The sequence below is a fragment of the Mesoplodon bidens genome (assembly GCF_964165515.1).
Source record: "Mesoplodon bidens genome assembly, chromosome: 13".
In the NCBI taxonomy this organism is placed as follows: Eukaryota; Metazoa; Chordata; class Mammalia; order Artiodactyla; family Ziphiidae; genus Mesoplodon; species Mesoplodon bidens.
In genome coordinates, this window is record NC_138169.1 from 10,914,765 (window position 1) to 10,937,599 (window position 22,835).

The window sequence follows — 22,835 nt, forward strand, 5'->3', positions numbered from 1 at the left end:
ATGTCTCGATTTGGTCGCTATCAACTTCACTGGTCTACCTGACCATGGAGCATCGTCCAGTGAGAAATCTCCAGCACAAAACTTCGCAAACCACTTTTGACACGTTCGATCAGTCACAGCACCTTCTCCATATACTGCAGAAAATCTTTTTTTGCATTTCAGTTGCATTTTTACCTTTCTTGAAATAATAGAGACTAGTATGCCGAAAATGTTGTTTTTCTTCCATCTCCAATATTAAAATGGCTACACAAAAATTCACCGATTTTGATGTCTTTGTTTTGAAATTTTGAAACTTTATTTTTTTAAGTTTATTTTATATATTTAATACTTTTATTAATTTTAATATATTGTTTTCTTTTTAGCATCTTTATTGGAGTATAACTGCGTATAACAAAGTGAGTCAGCTATACATGTACATATATCCCCATATCGCCTCCCTCATGCACTCTGACATGACAGCTGTCACATACACTCTAACAAAATTGGTTTGAATCAAGTTAAAGACAACTAAGTGCTACTAGAGCCATCGTACGGAAAAAAACCAAACGAACCTTTTGGCCCACCCAGTAATTTGTTCAAGGTCTCTCAGCTGGTAAGGGCTTTGAACCCAGGTCTGTTTGGCTACAAAGTGCTCCTGACTTCTGCTAGACTATACTGTTGTGCATCTGAATTACTAACCCCTATGCTATTTCCAGTCTTCTTCCCTCTTGCTAATGCCTCCCCCGTTTAGAGAACGACTGCCTTGGTTTCTCCACCACTTTCCTAGGAACATCTACCCTTCTTTCTCAGACTTTCAAATAATTTTCATCTCACAATTGCTGATTTGATCTCCCAGTAGTTCCTGCCAGGGTTCAGAGGGATTATGTGACCATGTCTGTGTTCAGTGGGAAAGAGGGCTGTGATGGATTAGTAATGTCTGCTACAGGCACAGGAATGAGTAGTGGGGGGACACTCTCTCATGCTCTGTTTTTGCCAGCTTTCCCTCACAGGAATGCTAGCAAAGTTTTCCTATCCTTTTCAGTTTGAAAAGAAGTCTTGCTCTGACTTGCCCTCACCTAGGTGTTCCTTAGCCCCTTCCTACTTTCTTAGGTGATCATCATAACCATCGCCTTGGGACTCTATCCTTACATGTTGCCCAGCGTGATGGAAGGAGTGTGGACAAGGAATAGCTCCTCCAGTCTTAGTGCCCTGGGACAGTGTCCAGCTATGGCCCCTGAAAAATTTGCTTTGCCAACTTGCTCTTTGGCTATATACTGAGAGACATTATAAAAAAGAGTTACGATGAAATAATGCTTTTGGACACTTTGAAAGGATGTCAGGCATTTCTATCCACTGTACCACATAGTGTCCCTTTTCTGTGGAGCCATGTGAATCATTTTTCATACTTAAAAACCAGAAATAACTGCTCTTCCAAGCAACTGGTTCAATTTTTATCTTTTTTGTTAATAATGTAAAGGGACAATTTCCCTTTTTGCTTTGTCTGCCAGGGAGCTCAGAGTCACATTTGTAGTACACCTCCATAGCAACAGGTTCAATTTTTATCTTTTTTGTTAATAATGTAAAGGGACAATTTCCCTTTTTGCTTTGTCTGCCAGGGAGCTCAGAGTCACATTTGTAGTACACCTCCATAGCAACAAGAGTCATCCCTCGGTATCTGTGGGGGATTGATTCCAGGAGTCCCTGCATATACCAGAACCTGCAGGTGCTCAAGTCCCTTATATAAAATGGCATAGTATATTGAATACACTGGCCTTTCATAACCAGGGATGTGAAACCCGCAGATACAGATGGCCAACCATAGAGAATGGTAGGACATGCCTTTGGGACTTAGCCTTCCTCCTGATCTAATTTTATTGCTCTCAATTTTCCTTTTAGCCTGATTTGCTCTTCTACTTATGTCACTCTATCATGTTGAATATTTCTGTTAGCTTCCTTGCCTCCTTATTTTGAAAGAACTGGTCTTGAGGTAACCACCTACGTAAGCAACTGTTTTTTGATACGGTTGCAGAAGAGGAATAGTTGGGTTGCTGTTGGAAGTTCTTGTTTGTAGAGGGAAGCTGGACTCCATGAAGCTGTGGGTTGATTAGATTGGATGGAATCTTCCAATTCCTGAGATCGCATGTCTTTGCATTCTGCCATATCATTATTCCACATGAGAAAATCAAACAATAACCAGGGGTTATTAGAATTGAGTGGTAAAGTGAAAAAATGGCCACAATTCTTCTCCCTGTATCCATGCCCCTTGCAGTGTGATTTTGCAGTTCCTCCCACTAAGAGGAGCGTCCCTTGCATCTATCTGGATTGGTCCTCTGACTTGCAGTGGCTAAGAAAACAGCTGAAGAGGTCATGCCTGTTCCAAGCCGAGGCCTTGCACACTACTGCTCTCTCTTGGAACCCTGCCATCACCATGTGAACAAGCCCAGACAAGCCTGCTGGAAGATGTGAGGCCACATGGAGCAGAGATGAATCAGCTGGGGTCATTCAAACCAGCCAGCCCCCAGACAACCCACTGGCTGATGGAAGACACATGCATGAACCCAAGAAAGACCAGAAGAAGAACCACTCAGCTGAGCCCAGCCCAAACTGCCGATCCACTGAATCAAGAACCAAGGAAAAACTTATTGATAAGGATGCTACACTAGGGGGATAATTTTTATGCAGCAGAAGATAACTGATACACATGAATGGATCCTCATGCCAATAACAACAATCAAAACTGATATTATATTCCAAGTACTGATCTAAGTGTCTTAGAGTCCTCAGAACAATCCTTCAGGGTAAGTATTGTTATGGTTTTCATTTTGCAGGGGAGGAAACTAAGGCTCAGACAGGTTAACTGACAACCAAGGCCGCCAGTGAGTAATAGATAGAATGGGCATTCAAACTCAAATCTGTTCCACTCCTGTCCCTTGGTGGTCAAACGACATCTCCAGTTACCTCAACTAGCTGCAGAGCCAAGGTCAAAATTGCACTCACCTTTTCCCAGAGGAGGTGGATCGGCTCCTGGTGTACCTGGGGGAGGCCCTGGGGTTTGGGGATCTGGAGGAGTGGGTGCTGGCACAGGACGAGCTGCGGGAGCGCCCTCTCATGGGGGAGCTCCGGGCTGTGGGTGGGACCAAACTGGACTTCTTCACCTCGGTGCACTCCAGACATGGCAACTGGAATCCTCTGCAGAGGGGAGAATGGCTGTTAGCACTGGCCTGCCCGCTGGTCCAGGGCATCTTGAGCTGATACTCACCTCCTTACTTTGCCTCGGCTGTGGTGCTCTCAGAACCGCCCCCATCCACCTTTCCCCATCTTACTACCTCTGGAAAGACTTCCCAGACCACGGATGTTAGTGGAGCAGAGATAGAGTAGCACACATACCACAGGGTGCATGATGGGTAAGATCAAATCACATGGTGGACGATTTCATCCATTTCTAGTCTTTTTCAGTCCCTCTGATTATATGAATGAGAAAGCCCGGGTTGGGTACTAGTGGGTTTTTACTGTCTCTTTAATGCTTGCAATATCCCAAAGAGAGTGAGAGCAGGCCTGAGACTCAGAACCTTGGGCAGGCAACTGTAACTAACCAGAATTAAATACATTGTTTGAATCGTATGTATTTTCACAGGTGCATTCTATTGAGGACAGGTGATACAAATTTTCTGTTTAAGCTAGTGCTACAAGTTTCCTTATATCAAAGAGTGAGTTTATTAAAGTAAATAAGAGTAACAGTAGTACCTGGATACAGAACGACTCAAGAAAGTGACATGTAGTTGGTTTAAGCTGGGAAACTGGCATAGCCCATTTTGCAGATGGGTGAATGGAGACCCAAAGAAGGGTGGAGGCTTGTTCAAATTCACCCAAAGCACAGGGTCCTGTCATATTCTCACCTTGCCTAGAGCCATGCTGGGTTCCTGTTGGTTCTCAGTAAGGACATGTTCATTGGGATTGGGCCAAGGGTCAAGTTCAAATAACATTAATATAGTTTAATCGTGACCCAGCCCCTGTTCGTACTCCAGTCTCAGCTCTGGCACTTTGCTCTCTTGACTCCAGCCATAATGGACTACGCGTGTCCCCCCTGGAATATTCCTATTCCCTTCCTTGTCTGCAGGCTTTAGAACATTCCCCCTGCCTGGAACCCTCTTCACTTGACAACTCCTACTCATGGTTCAGGCTTTCGACCCCCTTAAGACTGGTTGTGTGACCTCCAATGTGTTATCACAGCCCCCAGCCCCAATGTCCCCCCGCCACCCCTAGATGGCTCGCTTGGTCTTATAATTGTTGTCTCCCTCCCCCAGACATGGAGCTCCCTGGGGACAGGACTCATGTCTCTCTGGACACTGTATCCCAGCACCAGGACACAGCCTGAGACATATGTCCTAGATCATTGATAAATAGCTGTGGAATAAACAGACTGAGCCTCTGCGCAGCCTGGGAGCTTCACAGCATCATCTCGTTTAGCCCCCAACAACCCTAGGAAGTTGGCACTATTATTATCCCTTATTTACAGAGAAGACCCAGAAGAGTGAGTTGCTTGCTCACGGCCACCCAGAGTCTCAAACCCTGATCTGTCCAGCCCTGAAGCCCATGTCCCTGCTACCTTGCCAGCCCCTGACTTTACTGGCTGTGGTTCCCCTGATTTAGAGCGGATGTCTCTTCCATTCTGCCCTCTGCTCATAGCTGACGTGACATAAATAGCCACGGATTTAAAGATCATTTATACTTCACAGTGAAAGGCTGGGTCTAAATTATTTAATTTGGCTGTCCACATAGATCAGATTCAGCAGGTAACTGCTAAATGCCGTTCAGGCTTCACTCCAGTTCTGGAGACAGATCTGTTTCAGTCCCGGTGCCGGCCTTTATTAAGTGAGTTTCTTAACTGCTCTGAGCTTCCGTTTCCCCATCAGCTAAAAAAGAATTATAACAGAACCTATCCCATAAAGGTTTTAGAAGGAGTTTAGGAAGATTATCTGTGGAAAGCACCTGGCATAGTAAATAATAGCTGCCGTTATTATTATTGTTGTTGTTGTTGTTGTTGTTATTGCTATTCTCAGTATTTCCTGCATAACAGCCCTGAAGTATATGAGTAGCTGTCTGGGAACAACACTGCCTGTTCTCGGAGACATGGACGTTGGCTCTGACCCAGCCCTGGCTCCCAGCCGAGCTTGGGTGTGAACTGAGGCCAGGGATGTCCTGAGGCAGGCAGATCCATCCCTCTCTACCCTCTAACCACTGGTAACCACTGATCTTTTTACTGTCTCCACAGCTTTGTCTTCTCCAGAATGTCACGTAGTTGGAATCGTAGAATATGCAGCCTTTTCAGATTGGCTTCTTTCTATTAGTAACATGGATTTAAGTTTCCTCCCTGTCTTTTCATTGCTTGGTAGCTTGCTTCTTTTTAGTGCTGAATAGTATTCCATTGTGTGTATGGACCACAGTTTATCTATTCATCTATTGAAGGATATCTTGGTTGCTTCCAAATTTGGGCATGAATAAAGCTGCTATAAAAACATCCGTGTGTAGGTTTTTGTATGGACATAAGTTTTCAACGTGTTTGGGTAAATACTGTGGTATATTTTAAAATGACAGTGACTTTAAGTGTTAGACTTTCTCCTGTGATTATTGGTAAACTGACCTCTGTTTTTCCTGCCCAGCCTCCATCCTCCTCCTGATAACAGTTACCTACTTCTCCTTCAGAGAACCAGACCTTCCCCAGTTTTAGTGGACATGGGAAGACTCATTAGCCCTGATGGTGGCATATGACACGTTCTAGCCAAGAATACAGCATCCCCTGGGCAGTGTGATTGGTCTAGTGTGGGCAGATGACCCAAGCTGGGCCAAGCAGAGTCAATGAGCACTTGCCCTGATATCTTGCTGAAATTCTCGGGAAAGAGGCATTTTCCTTCCATTGGCTGGCTAGACCGACAGAATGTTAACTGGATGGCATCTCTGCCAGTGCTTTGGGAGGATCTGCTTGAAAATAAAGCCAAGAGAGGAGGAAGCAGAACTAAGAGATGTAATAGGAAAGACAGATTCCTGATGACATATTTTTTGAGACCCTGGATCCAGCTATATCTGAAGCTGATCTCCTTGGATAGCTTTTTCAAAAATGATGCCTATTTCTCTCTCTCTCTCTCTCAAATAAAAGAGCTGGAGTCTGTGTGTGTGGTGTAGTGCTAGGGTGAGAGACCGAGATTGTGGAGCTCAGGCAGGTGCACTGACCTTGACTCTCTGCCCCTGCTGGTGGGGGAGAGATTCTCCAAAGCGGACCCCTCGTTCTGGGGGGAGGAGGTGGTGAAGGAGTTCCCTGAATCAGAGGTGTTGCCGCTGCTGGGGCCCCGGCTCTTGCTCAGGCCCCCAGTGGGGCTCTCCTTCTCCTGGCCCCGAGACCTGGCTGAGCCGATCTGCATGGAGGGTGGCGAGGAGGTGTCATTGCCCGAGTCATACTCCTGGGAGCGTCCTCGGGACGTGGCGAGCAGCCTGGCAGTTCTGGTAAAGAGGGCAGCAGCCCCCGGCCCAGTGATCTGAAAGCAAAAACACCCGTCGGACGCTGCTGCGCGCTGGGTAGGCGGCGGGCTGTGTGTCTAAATAACCAAGAAATGTTTACCATCATGATGCACTGTCACGAAAGGAGGGAGAGAGAGGAGAGGAAAGAAGAGACGCCAAAAAACAAAAGCACAAATTCCTGAAAGAATACCCCAGAAAGGAGATCTTTTTTGTACCCCCTGCTAGGATAACTGGAAGATTGAGGGATCATGCAGAGAAAAAAGCATGCGATCCAGATTAAACAAAAGAAAAAGGAAATTATACAAAATTTAATTTCTAAGGAATTAAATGAAAGCAACAACTTAAGAGAAGGGGGGTGGTGTAAACACCCTTAACCTAAAACAATAAGAAAAATAAAGAAAAGTGGGGGGAAAGAAAGGAGGCTATGGGCCTGAAAAAATGTATCTTGAAACTTAAGAACAAAAAAAGGAGATAAAGCCAAAAGTTTAAACGTCAACCAAATCCTCAACAAATTTGACTTTTTTTTTTTTTTTAAAGAAAAAGTTGCCCACATAAAACCCTAAACAAATACCACATGGGGAAAAGAAATGAAATAAAGATGAGAGTCTTTTTCTTAATATAAAGTCAAGGTCACAAAATGATATTTTTGTAGTTTTCAACTAAGGGGGAAAAGAAAGAGGGGACAAAAAAAAAATGGAAGTCAAACTGTCTGACGGAAAACAAACAAAAAAAAGCTCTCTACGGATATTTGCGTGTGTCCTTTTCCCCCTGGAGAAGGTAGCTAAGGCGCTCGAGTGGCTTCTAATAAATTCTCTCATGTCTTTGCGGATTATATCCACTTACCAAGCAAGAACTCCTCCTTTAGTAGGTAGGTAAGGTGTAAGAGAAAGGGAAGAGCGGGCAAGGTGAGTCCATCATTAGAGTCGCAAATGACAAGAAAAAACACACACCTTTCTGTACATCCTCACACTTGGCCCTGAACTTTGGGTTTTGGGTTTTCAGTGTTCTTGACAGGTGAAGCATCACTTCTGGTTGGCTTTCTCAGTAAGGGGACCTCAAGCCATCAACACTAACCTCATCCGTCCCTTAATGCCCAAGTTGGATCAAGAAACCCTTGCTGACAATGCAGATGGCGGCTAGAGTTCGCATCAATCTAAGGTGTCAAGATGGGGGGCGGGGAACAGGGAAGGTGTGCTTGTGACAAACGGCTTTGGGAGGGGCTGCCTTGGGGTGCCTGGGAATGAGGAGGGGTCCCCAGGATCCTGTGTGGAGCTGATCTAGGACAGATGAAGGAGTAAAGGAGGCGTTGGAGAGACAGCCCTCGGGAAGGCTATGGTGTGTTTAGAAGTACAACGGATGGTTTTCTTTAAACGTTCAGACCAGTCTCACAGCTGGGATGACACAGTGGGTTTGGTTCTGGTCCCCCAACAATACTATGCTTGGATGTGGGCAAGATGGACCTCTGCCCTGGGTCTCCTCCAGCGATAACCATCCCCTTGGGGTGAGAAATCTGTGGGGCTGAGAAGGCACCACCTGTAAACCACTCCCCCCGAAATGACTCTCTGGGGACCTGAAATCCCAGAATTCTCTGTTTAAATGACCCCTGAGTCCCCTTCCAGGGTCTCTGCAGGATCATCCATGGATCTATTCTCCCAGGGGTAGACCATGCTTCAAGTGTGCACATTCCTAGGTCCAAGTGTGGCTATTTGAACAGAAGTTGGATGTTCAGGCTTAGGTGTCCGTGTGCTTGGGTGGGAGGTCCATCACGCTGCTGGACGGTGCAAGGACATGGGGGGAGAATGGGAGGGGCCAGGGCCTCGGGGCAGATTCTCCCTACACTGTCATGTTGTGGCCTGGCACTCCGAGGGGTCCAAGATTCTAAATCCAAATCTGACTTTCCAGATCATTTCGAAGGTATGTTTGCCAAGATAGGAGAACCTATTTCGTCTAAGTTTGATGGCTTGATTTATAAACATTTGCATATATAGTGCGTGGCTCTCCTTCTATACGCTTGTCCCAGGCCCTGCACATATTAGTGTAGGCCTCACCATCAAAAGCCTGCTTCTCCCACCCAGTTTCTCCCATGTACCTTGGGCCTAAAGAAGGGGGACTTCTGGGCTTTCTTAAGGAAACACTTCTGCCTTCTCAGCAGTTGGTCATGAGGGTGAGATACAGAGACAATGGAACTGTGAGAATAACAGTGATGACTCCACCAGCTCAGGATATCAGCTCCTGGAGCTGGGGAGGTGGGACTTCCTTTGCAGATTCTCCCAGGAGGCTTTGCATACAGACAAGGTGGTGGTTCAGCTTTACATACAGACAAGGTGGTGGTTCAGCTTTACCAAGTTCCACCCAGCGTGACTGCCACTGTACATGCTTGGCAATCTGGCTAGCTTTGCTCTGGGACAAGGGACCTCAAAATAAGGTTGCCCAAATGGGGTTTTCTAGTGTGAGACTTCTTTAAAAATTAACGTAAAGGCCCTTTTTCCATTCAGCTCCTTTTTGTCTTCCAGTTTGCAAGTTGGCTGCCATATCCTTCCCACCTCTGAGAGTTCAATGGCTATGTATGTATTTCCACCACCTCTGTCAGGAATAACAAAGCATCATGCCAGGCAATTAGACCCTGGGACCTGGGCTCTCAGGCTGGGGCTTGGTCTGGGGATGGGCTCATGGAATCTCTGTCTCCGAGACAGTGAATGTTTGGTAGCCAGTGTATCACAAGTGACTCCAGTGAGCCCCTCCTGGAAGGAACCAGGCTGGACTATGAATACAATGGTTTCCGTTACCCTACGGCTTGCTACCTGGAGGCATCCAGTCTGGGCCTTTCTCTGCCCAGGTACTTGTTTCCACCTTGACTACTAATTTCAAAGGATATGTCCTGGTGCATCAAGAGTCCCCAGGGGGAAGGATCTCCTGAACATAAGGCCCCTCGGGGCTCGTGGATATAGAAGGGGACTTTGCCTTTTTCACATTCTCAACCCCACATCCTGAGCTCACAGGGACACTTTCAGAGTGTTGCTACCTGACCACGACCACTATCCACGTGCAACTTGTGTGATCAGAACTGAGAACTCTCTAAGGCATCACGCTCTCCCATCATCACGGAAAACAGAGATAAATGTGCTACTGAAATGTCCTCATTGGGTTGACCCTGGTGCTTGAAAATACCAACCTCTCCTGCTTGTTTAAAAGTCCCATTTCTTTGGATGAATCTAAATTCTTTGACATGCGTGACAGTGTCGACACTTTACAGCTCAACCCTGTGTCCTTCACAAACCTCATCTCTTCCATATACCCGCCCCCCACTCTGGCCCCCACGACCTTAGGCCAATCGATTAGAAAGTTTTCTTGGTTCTACCACCACATCTTGCTCTCCCAACCCCAGGCCATTTGCCTATGCCATTTCCTCTGCCTAGAACACTGTTCCCCTCTTCCTCACTTCACATGGCTAAATTTATTCATCTTCCAGTTTACATATCACCTCCTCTTGAAAGCCTTCTCTGAGCTCCAGGCCAGGACAGCACAAAACTCTCTACTTCATTCATTCTAAAATTCACTCTTTCATTCATTCACTCATTCAAAAATGAGTGGCTTCTGTCTGCCACAGCACTCTTACTGGGGCAAGGGGGCAGGAATTGCTTGTTTTACCTCCTGTCTCCATCTGGATGGGCTGAAAGTTGGGGTCTTGAGACCAGCTCAGGGCTGGGCATGTGAGCCAGAGAGAACCTCTAGAATAAAGTTTTAGGTCCAGGCCAGTGGCAAAGAGAAGGAATGCCCTCCGCTCTTCCTCCTGGCCCTCCTCAGACCTAGGACCCTCAGAGAAAGCACACAAGAGCCCTGTCTACACATGCTCAACAGCGTAAGTTCCAGGCAAGGTGAGAAGTTCCTGATCCGAGGAGCCTTCCAGATGAGACAAGCGGTGTTGGGTCTCCTTACTTCCTGTTCCACCTTCTGCTATTCTGGGAGGTCGGGTTAAGAGATGAACTGGGTCTGGCCTCTTGCACGCAATGGGGCTGCTGGCCCATGCAGTGACTTTGCTTGGGTGCTAGAACGGTGTTCCCCCTGGGTCAGGAACTCGAAAATGGTGCTCCACTCTGGCCAGACAAATTAGAAAAGAGATATACCTTTCTCTGGACTGAAGCAGCCCCACATTGGTTTTCACAGCTGGCTCGACAAATGGAGGGTTGGTGTGGTGTAACTCCACGGCCAGTCACCCTTGGACAGGGCACAACCAGCAAAACATGACATGCCTAGCAGGTCCTGGAGACGCAAATCTTCGCCCCGTTTGGCCTGCGTTAAGGATTACTTTGAGGGCCGCGGGAAGAGGTGGTGGCCCGAAGACTTTCATTCCTGCTTCCTTCAGCTGAACTCTATTTGGTTTTGTCTTTACCAGTCTTGATGGGCTCTATCTCTGTTTCCAGGTGATAGAAACATTTTCATAAACTCAGTAGGGATGTCTGGATCGTTTAATGGCCTCTTAGCCTCAGATTCCTCCTTCTCCAGAGCTCTCCATGCACCCCACACACGAGGGAAAGACACAACGGAGTGGGGCCAAAGGCAGACTGTGGGGTGTGTGTGTGTGAGCGTGCGTGCATGTGCGTGCGTGTGCGAGTGATGCCACGATGATGCAGGGGAGACCTTCATAAAGTCAAGGACTTTATGACAGGCATAAAGACAGAGGCCTCTGTGCGCTCGCCTCCCATCTCTAAGCGTCTCCTTCCTCGTTAGATGCTCACTCCCACTCCGCATGGAGGATGCAGACTGCTGCCCACTGGCCGCTGACATGACAGGATGGCTCCCCCGTGTTCCTCCCCGTCTCCTCATTTAGATAACAGGCCACTCACAAGTCGTCTCTGACGAGCTCTTCTTCATCCGCTGGAAATTTCTCTTCCTTGAACGTAACTGCTCTCTGCCCCTGTATCCCCAGCTGAGCTGCAAAACGGTCCTCAAGAGGCCCACTGGGAGGAGTCATCCTAGACCCACTTTTGTCCAGGAACAATGACCTCATGGTACCCGGGACCCCTGTCTAAGACCTGGGACCCTCATACCAGGGCTCTCTTCTGTGGTCCACTCTGACCCCTTCCTCCATCCCAGACTTGCCCTTCTTTTTATGTCTTCACAAAGGCCTACTTTTGGGGCTTGGCACAAAAATTCAGCCCCTGTTAAGATGTGCTTAATCACCAAGTGAAATATACCTGCCTTCATATGGTTCTCCTAGAAACTGAGAGAGGAATTTGAGTGCTGGCAGTTTCTTTGAGGGCAAGGAACCTCAGTAGGAGAGTGGGGGCAATGAGCAGGGGAGAGACGGAGCCAGATGAAGATGTGTTATCAAGCCAGCTGCCACAGAGGGCTTCTGGAGGACACCCTGGGAGCCAAGGCAGAGACAGCTCCAGAGTTAATCCCAACCAAGGAGGGAGCTGTGATATTTATACACCAGTTCCCTACCACTCATGGGTTAAGGGCTGCACCCAAAGGGTGTCAATTCTCTAGTAGGTCCAAACTGCCATCCAGCCAAACAAAGTGGTCTTTGGCAGCCAGAGAACATTACCTGGAAGCTGGAAGCTGGCAATGTGTGAAGTGGGGAGGGGGAGGGGATATAAATGGACAGCATCTGTCTCAACACCCCAAACCACCAGTGGAAAACTGACGGGCCAAGTTATACTTTGTTTCAGATATGCTTTCTTTAGCCCACTTACCGGCTAAACAAGTTTATGTTCGACAATAAATTTGACTGAACTGTCAACATTGTAGAGTGGGGCAGATTCACATAACAGCCCATTTCTAGTTCATGCTGAAGAATAAGAGGATCCGGCAAGATTGAGTCGACATTCCTGCTTGGTAATAAGTGGCTTGTGAGTAATTGCAGCTGCCCCTTTTGGAGGAGCACAAGCTCTCCCGGCCCCAGGCCTTATGGGTTCCCTGTTGCTTGTATCTATTAGCTGCCTGGCCCTTGAGACAACTAAGTTTGTGATCCTCTGTTCTAAGTGTTCGCTGCTACCCGGATCTATCTGAAAGCAGCACAAACACAGTGCATCCTGTACGTTTCATCTCTCCCTCCCATCTTCCCCATCTCTGCCCTTTCAAACCCTCTTGGACTTTGTCAATGAAAGGAACCAGGGGACAGAGTCATGACATGAAGCCATATCCAGACCTCAGAGCTGTTACAAGCTTTTCCCTTCTGGGTCAGGATTGCCAATCTCAGATTTTTTTAAGGACAAACTGTTTTTCACAAACTCATGGCCGCTGGGAGAAAACGAATATGTTCCCTTTATTCTCTTAGCCCCCGCCAATGTGAAGCTCCAAGTTTTTTTTTTTTTTTTCTTTTGAACTCATAAGCTCGTCTATTCTCCTTTTTCCTTAATATACTCAGTGTCAACATTTGGGTTTTTCTAATAAGTAATTAAATCCCCCCACCATGAACTCCAGCTCCTGGTGTTTCACTGGGAGTTTCTCTCAGCCCTCCAGGGAAGCCGGCACTGTTATTTATTGTTTTTGTTTCAAATCATTATTTAATCAAGAACAGGGGAAAAAGGCAACCTCTCACACTTCAAAATTTAATTTCGGCTGAATTCCAAGATCAAGAGGCAGCACAGCCTAATAGGTTACAAAAATACAATCAAGAAGAGAATTCCAATTAAACTGAACAAGTCCATTTACTGAGCTTCAAATGGCTCCATGGAGAGAGATGGCTATAAATTTTTTTTCCCTCCCTGCCATATGGGGGACTGGAAATTCTCATGTGAATGTAGAGCTGCATGGCAGAGCTTTTAGCTAGAGGGTTCTGGTTACTCCTTTTTTTTTTTTAAACCTTTTGTTTCACAAAGACATTAAGTTTATTTTCCTCACTGTTGTTCATCTTCCTTTGCACATTAAGAAGACATCAAAAGACTGGATTCATTGACTTGTTAGGAGTTCATTAGAGAGGGGGAGGAATGGAGAAAGACAGGGATCTGCTGAGGATGTTGGGAAGATGACAAAGTCCTTTAGGGCTGGGGTGGTCCCACAGGGCTGTGCACTGAAGTTGACCTTGGGCCTGGGGCCAGATGTCTCTCCTTCCCTCCGTCAGGAAGCTGAAGGGGACCAGCAGCTTCAACCTCATCATTTCTCGGAAGCCCCTTTTGATGGCCCTCAGCCCACCTCTTCTTGAAAATTTCTACATGGATCCAGTCTGGCAAAATTTTCACCAGTCCAAATTGAAATGAGAAAAAAAAAGTTCAGTGGAATGAGTTTTTCATCCAACGAAATGCATTTGATTTAAAGGCTCATCCTTTCTTCTGAGGCCATGTCTATTCTTCCTCTTCAGATGGTAAATGTCCCTTTCAGTATAGAAAATGGGGGTTTTCTTTTTTCTGTCCTCACTTGGCAAAAGTAAAAGTTGACAATGCTATTCCACTTTCCATTTAAAAAATAACTGGTGCCACAAATGCCTCAGTCTCATGGCCCCCTTCTTCCGCATTTTAGTCCCTTTGTTCTCTAAACAGCAATGAATGGCATTGGATTAGTGAGTCTCCTAGTTTGAGCAAGAGCTCACTTTTGCAGAATGTATGTGAGAATATGGATCAGAGGTGGGAAGGCTGGACCCTCCATACATGCTCCCTCAGCCTCATTTCCCCTGTCTGCAAAAGAGGAGGCATATCCTGCCCTTCTCCTAGAGTTGTTCCGAAGTTCACCTGAGATCTTGGATATGATTAAGCTTTTTGAGGCCAGAGGTGCTTCAAAAACATCATGTCCGCTTTTACTGGGAGCAAGTTTAATTCAGCCATATGAGGACAAATCATAACACTAGCAACTACTGTATATTGAAGGTTATGTCCCAAGCATCAGGTTAAGTTTTGCTCATAAAACAGAAGCTGCATGAGGGCAGAAATCTTCTCTGTCTTGTTCACTGTTATTCACCCAGTGCCTGGCACATAGTAGGGGCTTAATGCATATCTTATAAATGAATGGATACCTTATCTCACTCCACCCTCACAGCCACTCTATGCAGGAAGTATGCTTATTAGTTAAAGGTACAGATGAGGTCACAGAGGCCCAGCGAAGTGAAATGACACAAGGGAAGTCAAGTAGTTAAGCACCTGGACTCTGAGGGTAGATTTTCTGGGTTGGAATTCTAACTTTTCCATTTAACAGCTGCCTTTTACTTAAGTTTTCTAGGCTGCAGTTTCCTCATTGTAAAATGAGGATACTAGCGGAAGATCCCCTGAAAGGCTATTATAAGAAATGCACGAGATGACACATGTAAAGAATTCAGCCTAGCACCTTGCACGTAGTAGGTGCTCAGGAAGCATGAGTTATGGCTGTTACCCAGTCTCATAGGGAGATGAAATCAAGAACTCTGGAATATCCGAATCTGCTTCAAAGTTCCTGTCTCCATCACTGTCGCCTCCTGCTTCCTCCTGTTCACAAATTTCATGAGGTCCTCTTTTACGAAGCCCAAGTTTTGCCTTTTTTTTTTTTTTTTTTTTGCCGTATCTGTGCAGGTTTTTGTTGGCAAGGGTTATGTGGCAGCTGTTGGCTTGCTAGAGGCAGAAGGAGGAGAAAGGAGGAGACTGCCCTCTCCTGGGTCTAATTTCAGTCTTGATCAGCCCCCTTTAGATTCCCCCTCCAGTTAGGATAGACCTCACAGAGGACCCCCTGCTACAGGACAGGGCGTGGCCAAAGCTTGAGGCCACCAACCTCTCTGTCATACAATAGGCCCTCTGGCTATCACAGTAAGCTTCTGAGATACAAGCCATGATTCATACCAGCTCCCCTTCCTACTCATTGGGCTACCTACCTAAGTCACTTCACCTCTCTGAGCCTCAGTTTTCCCATCTGAAAAATGGTGATAATGATGGCATCTACTTCAAAGAACTGTTTTGTGAATCAAATGAGAAAAAAAAAACTGTGTAAAGAATGTGACAGTGCCTGGCACACAATGGTATTTAGCTATCTCAATAGCCATCTCAATTGGGTGAACTCCAACTCATCCTTCAAAGCCCAGCTCACATGTTCCTTTATTTGTAAAGTCCTCTCAGACACCAAGATCTCTTAGACATTGGTCCTTCCTCTGTGGTCCTACTACATATTGTACTTGCTTCCGTCACCTCCAGGGGTGATATTCAAAATATTCAACAACTGGTTGAGTGTGGGTACTGCCCCATCTGAAGGTAGCTGGCCTTGGCACTGAAGGGCTGCCAGGTATCACTGTTTATCCTGGACTGTGAGAAGGTCCAGAGGGTACCAGAGGAGGGAAGGGATGGCTTTGTTGACTGGGGAATGGGTGGTGACAGGGTCTGTTTATCAACTGGTGTGCAAGTATTTGAATATTTGAACAATGGAGGAGTACTAGTGCTCACCGACTCAGTCTCAGCCCTGACCACGCTTATCCTACTGTATTGCAGCCTTCTGTTGATGGCTAGATGGTGAGCTCTGGAATTCAGGAACCTGTTTATACATCTCTCTGTCTCCCTAACACCTTGAACAGAGTTGACTGAGTGTAGATAAGGAACGAATGAGGCCATGAAGGATTCACTCCTTGGGACCCTCCATCTGGATTTGGGCTCTGACCAACAAAGAGGGCTTCAGATTATCTTTAGCTTGCCAACTAGGATTTTAACAAGATACAACCCACTTCTGCATATTCATGTATGCAAACAGGCCCCCTTGATGTAATGTGCCTGTCCTTGATATTTTTTTTTTTTTTTTTTGCGGTACGCGGGCCTCTCACTATTGTGGCCCCTCCCGTTGCGGAGCACAGGCTCCGGACGCACAGGCTCAGCAGCCATGGCTCACAGGCCCAGCCGCTCTGCGGCATGTGGGATCTTCCCGGACCGGGGCACGAACCCGTGTCCCCTGCATCGGCAGGTGGACTCTCAACCACTGCGCCACCAGGGAGGCCTCCGTCCCTGATTTTTAAAGAGCTCTGCATATGGGATGCCCACCATGGAGTGTGGCAGGAACCATGGCATAGGAGACCCCTCACACTTGGGCTCCTGTTCACCTCTAGGACCCCCAGAACCCCATCTCCTGCCCTGGAATTCTTTCTCCATCCTGACTCCAGCCTTCGTTTCCTGTTTCCACTGGCTAGTTTCTCATTTGTCACCTCCTCTGCCCTAACCCCAATTCCCTTCCCTGCCTGCCTACCTCCTGTCCCATCTCAGCATTCACTGTTGTGCATTGTCTTTTACAATTTTTACCTTGTCTGTCTTCCTTTTAAGAAAGCACAGGCTGTTTCTTATTCACTGGATCCTGAGAGCCACATCAGAGCTGACCCTTTATAGATGCTTAGTAGATAACTGGTAGATTTGAACAAGTGATGGAATGGGTGATTCAGTGACAATGACTGTGCTGTTCTCTTCAGCAGAGAGCTCAAAAAAATCTTGGGGCCAGGACTCTTGGAAAACCTTTGGTCCAACCTGGTATCCTCTTCCATCCCTGCCTATGCAGGAGAGAGGATGAGAAAGAGCCCAGCATGGAGGGCACTCGGAGGACCAGACTTGGGGGGCGTCTGATGCCCCAGGAGTCAGGCAGCCATGAGCAGGGTGGGGCCAGCCATTTGGGCTGCAGCTGCCATTGAGGATGGGAGGAAACTGAAAGTAGGGGAAGCAGGGGTTCTAGCTGTGGTCTGAACTCATCCACAGACTAGCCTGGGCCTGGAACCATTCTACTATTACTACTCCACTACTCTTACCAGGGCTGCTACTATTGTTGCTACTACCATTACTATTTCCATGGTTAATACTGCTGCTGCTCCTATCCACCGCCAGCAACCTAGCACCTACCACTTGCCCGTTACAGTCTGAAAGTCTTACTTACATTGTCATTGCATCCTCACAACATTCCTCTTATGAGGTAGGTCTTATTATTATCCTCATTTTGCAGATTTGGAGAAAACTGAGGCACAGAGAGTTTATGTAACTTGCTCAAGATTCCACAGCTGGAAAATACAGAGCCAGTATCTGGAATGTTTTCAACACCTGCTACTATTTGCTGATCTTTGTCCCTGTGCCGAGCACTGGGCTCGACTATTTACAAAACTGCTCTGCTTTTGTCCCCAAAACAAGGCTTTTGAAGAAGAGGTTTATTATCTGCATTTTTTTTAACAGATGAGGAAACTGCAGCTCAAAAAGGTTTAAGTAACTATCCTCAGCTTGCAGCCAGGATTTGACCACATAATCATAGTCCCATGTTTTTAACAACTCTGACTTGCCATAGCCCATGGAAGTCATTTCTCTCCTGTGAGTCCAAGTTCTCTGTTTGGAATCAGGGTATTGGGTCAGGTGAGCTCTTAAGGCCTCTGCTTTCTAGGTACGGATGAGCTTTCTGCTCTTCTAATAGCAGCTGGGCCCTAAGAACCAATAGCCAATCTGGTACCTCGCTCACTGGTGTGGGAGGACCACCATTTTGGGGTGCAGGGGGAGTCAACATTCGGATTTTTGCAACACCTTGGACCTGACTGGTTAGGAAACCATCCCAGGTGAGAGAACACAAGCCAGTTGCTCCCAATGGCACTTTTTAATGAGGGTCAGTTAGGGCCACCGAATGGGCTGCCATAAATACCATGACCAGGGAGACTGGGTGGCTTTTACCACCTTAAAACCATTCTTCCACCTCTTATTGCTTGTATTTTAAATTTATTTCTACCTTTGCAACAATTCCTTTGGGACACAAATGGGATAATCATGCTCATTTTCCAGTTGAGGAAGCTGAGGCTGGGAGGGGTAAAAGGATTTGTCCTGCCAAGCCAAGACTTGCCCCCAGGCCTCCGGACTCTGCCTTACTAGAAAGACCTTTTATAGGACATTCACGGAGGGGAGAATGCAAGTGAGCATTTACCATCTGCAAATACTGAGCAACTACACGTATCTCTACAAAGGAAGGCCCTGAGGTGAGTTGTGGATGGTTCCAGCTAGGTAGAAGATTTGGGCAAAAGTAGACCTTGGTGATACATGGTGCCTTTACTGGTAAAGGAGAGTTTCCCAGAATGCACTGGAGATAAAACTATTGTGTCAACCAGACCCAACCAGTGTTTATCATCACCTTCTCTTCCTTGACCTCTCAGCAAGAACCCCTGAGCTATTCCTTACTTCCACCTCATCCTTTCTAAGGGAGGAGCTCTCTGAAATTTTCAGATTTATGCCTAGCTAGAGTAGACAGGTCCCTTCCCAGCTGTTAGCTGTAAGCATAGGGTACGTCTGCGTTGAATCTCCTCCTATTTGTGTGTCTGTTCCTTTAGAGTCTACAAAAGGCCTTCACATAATTTGTTATGGGATATCCCCAACAGTCCCACGTGGAAGTGATATTATTTCCAATTTACCAATGAGAAAACTGAGTTTCAAAGAGGTTAAGTGACTTTCTCAAAGCCACACAGCTAGGAAGTTGAGTTCAGACCCAACTCCAAATCCCTTGCTCAGGAAACTTCCTGGCATCGAACTGTCTGAAGTTGTATTCCGGCCCTCCTTCTTGACCTGAGGGACTGTTGCGTGATCCCATTCAAGGCTGGGTTTCTCGACTGGATTCGTTCTTGCTTTACTCAGTGGCTTCACTCCAGACCTTAACCCTTGTGAGCATCGGCTTCTCTGTCCCACCTGTGGAAGGGGCTAGTGAGGGCCGCTGCATCCGCAACTCCCTGAGACCTTGTGTGGACACGAGAGGCCGAGTGCTATCAGCTACCTGGAGGAAAATTCCCGTATACATTCAAGGCTAAGTTTACACCGGTGAAATCAAACCCCAGATGCTCGTCAGTGCAGCAGCCTAGCTGTCAAAGATGCAGACTTCACCGCAAAGCTGCAGTGCCTCTGTTGCCTAAAAGACCCCCTCTTTTCCTTTCTCCCCAGAGAAACCTCCTGTGGTGTCTCATACATGATTTCCTGCAGATGTCACTCTGGAGGCCCATGTGTACTTTCGAAGCTCCCCTGATAAAGAGCCGGGGGCTTCAGGTTTTTCCCGGCCCCCCAAGTCCCCACTTCCCAAGCCGCCAAGCGGAGTGATGCCAAAGGCTGGTGAATGACCATCTGGTTAATCAATGAGGAGGTCTGAAACCTGTTGGATATTTGCCCAAAACTGAATTAAAATGTGTCATACACTGCCCTGAACTTGTGCCTCCACCCCCTCCAAGTGTCACGGCCAAGACTGGCAGAGGAGGCTGTGCGGAATACTTACTACACCCCTGGCCGACAGGAAGCTGAGCATCTGGAGGGGCTGGCTGGGCGGGGGGCTGGACCGGGCCTCAGGGCTGGCCTTGCAGAAGGTCTTGGAGCAGCGGCGAGAGTGCCTTCGACGGGACTTCCGCCCTTCCTCGGGGGACTGGCCACGGCGCCTGGGTGCAGGAGAGAGAAACCTGAGGGCCTTGTGATGGAGAGCACGGCAGAGAGGTGACTGAAGGACCAATAGGATCTGAGGACAACAGAGCGTGGTTGGGTGCGTCTGTATGAATTACGCGTGCATCCACCCACCCACCCACCCATCCATCCATTCATTCTCTCATTTGTTCATTTGACAAATGTTTATTCACGTACCTGGCACTGCTTTGGGGGCCGGGGATGCAGCTGTGAAGACAGAAAGGGTCCCTATCTTGATTCAGTTTACTGTCCTTTGTGTGCCTGTGTGATTGTCTGTCTGCTTGCCTGTGTCTGTGACTGTGTGTATGTCTGGGTGTGTCCATCTGTGTTTTCATGTGTTTGTCTATAAATGTAACTGCTTATATCTGTGTGTCTTTGTGTATGCGACTTTACCATCTGTGAAATCGAGGCATCTTATTGACTGTCACCCAAAACTTAAAACAAAAATATTTGACAAAAACGACAAAGATGCCTTCTTGCAAGCTTGTCACATCTAGATCTGGCTGCCTGTCTGCGGTGGAAACCAAAGGAATCTCTGGCTCCTTAGAAAGGGTGTGTTTGGACTCTGCATTACCTGTTAGCTCTGAGCCACAGTAGTGATAAAAATAACACCTTATGGATTTGCACGGCACCTGTAAGCCCCTCTTCAGGTGCTTTCACAGTCCCCTCTACAACTTGAAGACATACACAGGGCAGATATTACTTTCTTATTTTCAGATGAGAGAGCTGAGGCTCAGAGACGTTTAGGGACCTGCCTGATGTCACACAGCTTGTAAGTGGTGGAACGAGGGTCGCCGTGGGAACCAATGCCTCTGGTTCTTGCGCTGGAGTGTCCCTCTCTGCTCTGGGGTCTCCAGGTCACTTTTACTGAGTGTGTGGCCTGAGGGCCAGCTCTCAGCTTGCTCCCACCCATGCTGTAGTCTCTCTCAGCCCAACAGGCACTACACTGGGGAGTTCGGGCGGCAACAGCAGCGGGAGATGTGACAACGGCAGGAGGGCTGGGGCCAGGGCTGCGACGTGAGCCCTTTACCGAAGAGGTAGGGACGCTTCGGAGGAGGTAGAGTGGAGCGTGCCGAGACTCAGCAAGCAGGCTCTGCACCGCCCTCCGGCCCAGGCCTCAGGCTGAGTCACACAGACCGGGGTCCTGGTGTCAGCTCTGCCCATCACCGTGACCTTGCTCGGACCCCTCTGCCCACCAACACGCAGGTTTCTCGGCTGGAAATGTCTGTAATGCAGCTGGGCTCAGTGCGTCAACACCCTCCAGATAAAGCCCAGTGGGGGTGCCCTGTACTTGAACAAGCATCGTTACTGCTCCCTGCAGTGGCAGAGAATGCACGGCACGGGGGAGTGGAGGACGTCTCTGTCCGAGGGTGTTAGAGAGAACCTATTATGAGCATGTGGTCGGGGACTCTGGGAGCACGCAAAGGGCTGGCGCTTTGGCCTGGACTGGATGTTGTCAGAAAGCAGAGGTAACTCTCTGATTGGCTGTCTTCATCAGTCCTACCTAGAGAGAGGGGAGACTAGACTGAGGTCAAGGCTATAACTGGTGAAGAAGCAGCAGTCACTCACATTTGCCGGGATGGGGAGACGCTGTGGTTACTTTTGGGTTTTGGACAAAGTTCCTGTTCTGTCTGGGCTTGGACCTGATTACAGAAGGCTCTTGTTTCTGTCTGGATCACTCAGGCTCACAGAGCAGCCTTGTGTGATGGTGATGCCTTTGAAGCTGCTGCTGTCCAGTGGGGACACCACGGCTACAGTGCTCGACGTCAGGGGCCGCTTTCTCCTTTCAGATGCTTTTACACTTGGCTCCACGTTCACATCACCTGGGAGATTTAAAAATCTTGCTGCCCTGGACCCGCCTCATCTGGATTAGATCAGAATGTGTGGAGCTGGGATCCAGGCACTGGTGTTTTTAAAAACTTCCAAAGCGACCACAGTGTAGCCAAAGTGGAGAAGCTCTGGTCTAGCTCATGGTGTGACTGGGGGGATTAAGAGAGAGAATGTATTGGCAGCTGCAGCACAGCGCCTGGTTCAGAGTAGAATTTAGGTAAATATTTCTCCTCCTCCTCTTTCCTCTAGACGTTCTGACTTCACTGGGATGCAGTGGGACCGGGACAGTGAGATTTTTAAACCTTCCCAAGTGACATGACCACGTAGCTAAGTGTGAGAAGCACTTAAGAAAGAATAAAGGAGCCTCTGACATCTGGAAGCTGGCTTGGTACCATCAGGGGGTCCTTGATGTTCCCATTGGTCTCAACCATGTCAAACGCCAGCATCAGCGAAGCCCCACTCCCTCTCCTCACCCTTCCAGGTTAGGAGAAACCAGACTCGGAAGGGCCTCAGAGCTAGGTGCCTTGTGCTGTGTGGCCTTTCATAGGTCACTTAGCTTCTCTGTGCTTAGAACAACCCTTAGTGAGAGACGGTCAAGTGCAGAGCCAGATGCCCCAGTTCAGTCCTAAGCTCTGTCACTTAGTAGCTAAGTGCCTGGCAAGTTCCTTAATCTCTCTGTGCCTCAGTTTCCTCATCTCTAAAATGGGGATGACAACAGTGCCTCCTTCGTAGGGCTGTAGCGGGGATCACACAGGGGATCAGAAAGAGTGCTCAGCACCTGGACATGGAAGCACGGTGTTAGCAAGTCCCGTAGGTGGGGGCAGCGGGTCCGTCTGTCTGCAGCCCCTTCTCTACCGGGAAGTGCAGACAGCCTGAGTGCGAGGCGGGGGCGCCCCTCTGCTGGGAAAGCGGCCTCCCCGACAGTGACAGCGGGAAGCAGAGCGGACGGTGACCGCGTCTCAGACAGGCTCTGGGCAGTTGCCGGGGTGAGGAGGTGCCTCAGGGAGGGGGTTACCTGCTGTCACAGCTTGAGGAGCGGGACTCCGAACTCTGGGACCGCGAGGGGCAGTGGTGATGACGGTGGCGGTGAGACTTCCGGGGCCGGCTTCGCGATCTTGGGGCGGGTGGAGGGTGAGAAGGAACAAATCAGAGGAGAGAGAGACAGAGAGTTTTTGACCTTGTGACACACAT

General features: G+C 48.0%; 1 protein-coding gene across 1 annotated transcript in view; it reads right to left on the reverse strand.

Moving 5' to 3' along the window:
• SRRM4 (serine/arginine repetitive matrix 4) overlaps positions 1 to 22,835 on the reverse strand; it is a gene marked incomplete at both ends in the record, with an annotated part of 163,219 nt that overhangs the window by 5,289 nt on the left and 135,095 nt on the right. Inside the window, 4 exons of the mRNA XM_081252931.1 lie at positions 2,977 to 3,168; positions 6,208 to 6,509; positions 19,636 to 19,792; positions 22,660 to 22,758. Coding sequence (XP_081109057.1) covers positions 2,977 to 3,168; positions 6,208 to 6,509; positions 19,636 to 19,792; positions 22,660 to 22,758 — 750 coding nt within the window. The remainder of the gene's footprint in view (positions 1 to 2,976; positions 3,169 to 6,207; positions 6,510 to 19,635; positions 19,793 to 22,659; positions 22,759 to 22,835) is intronic.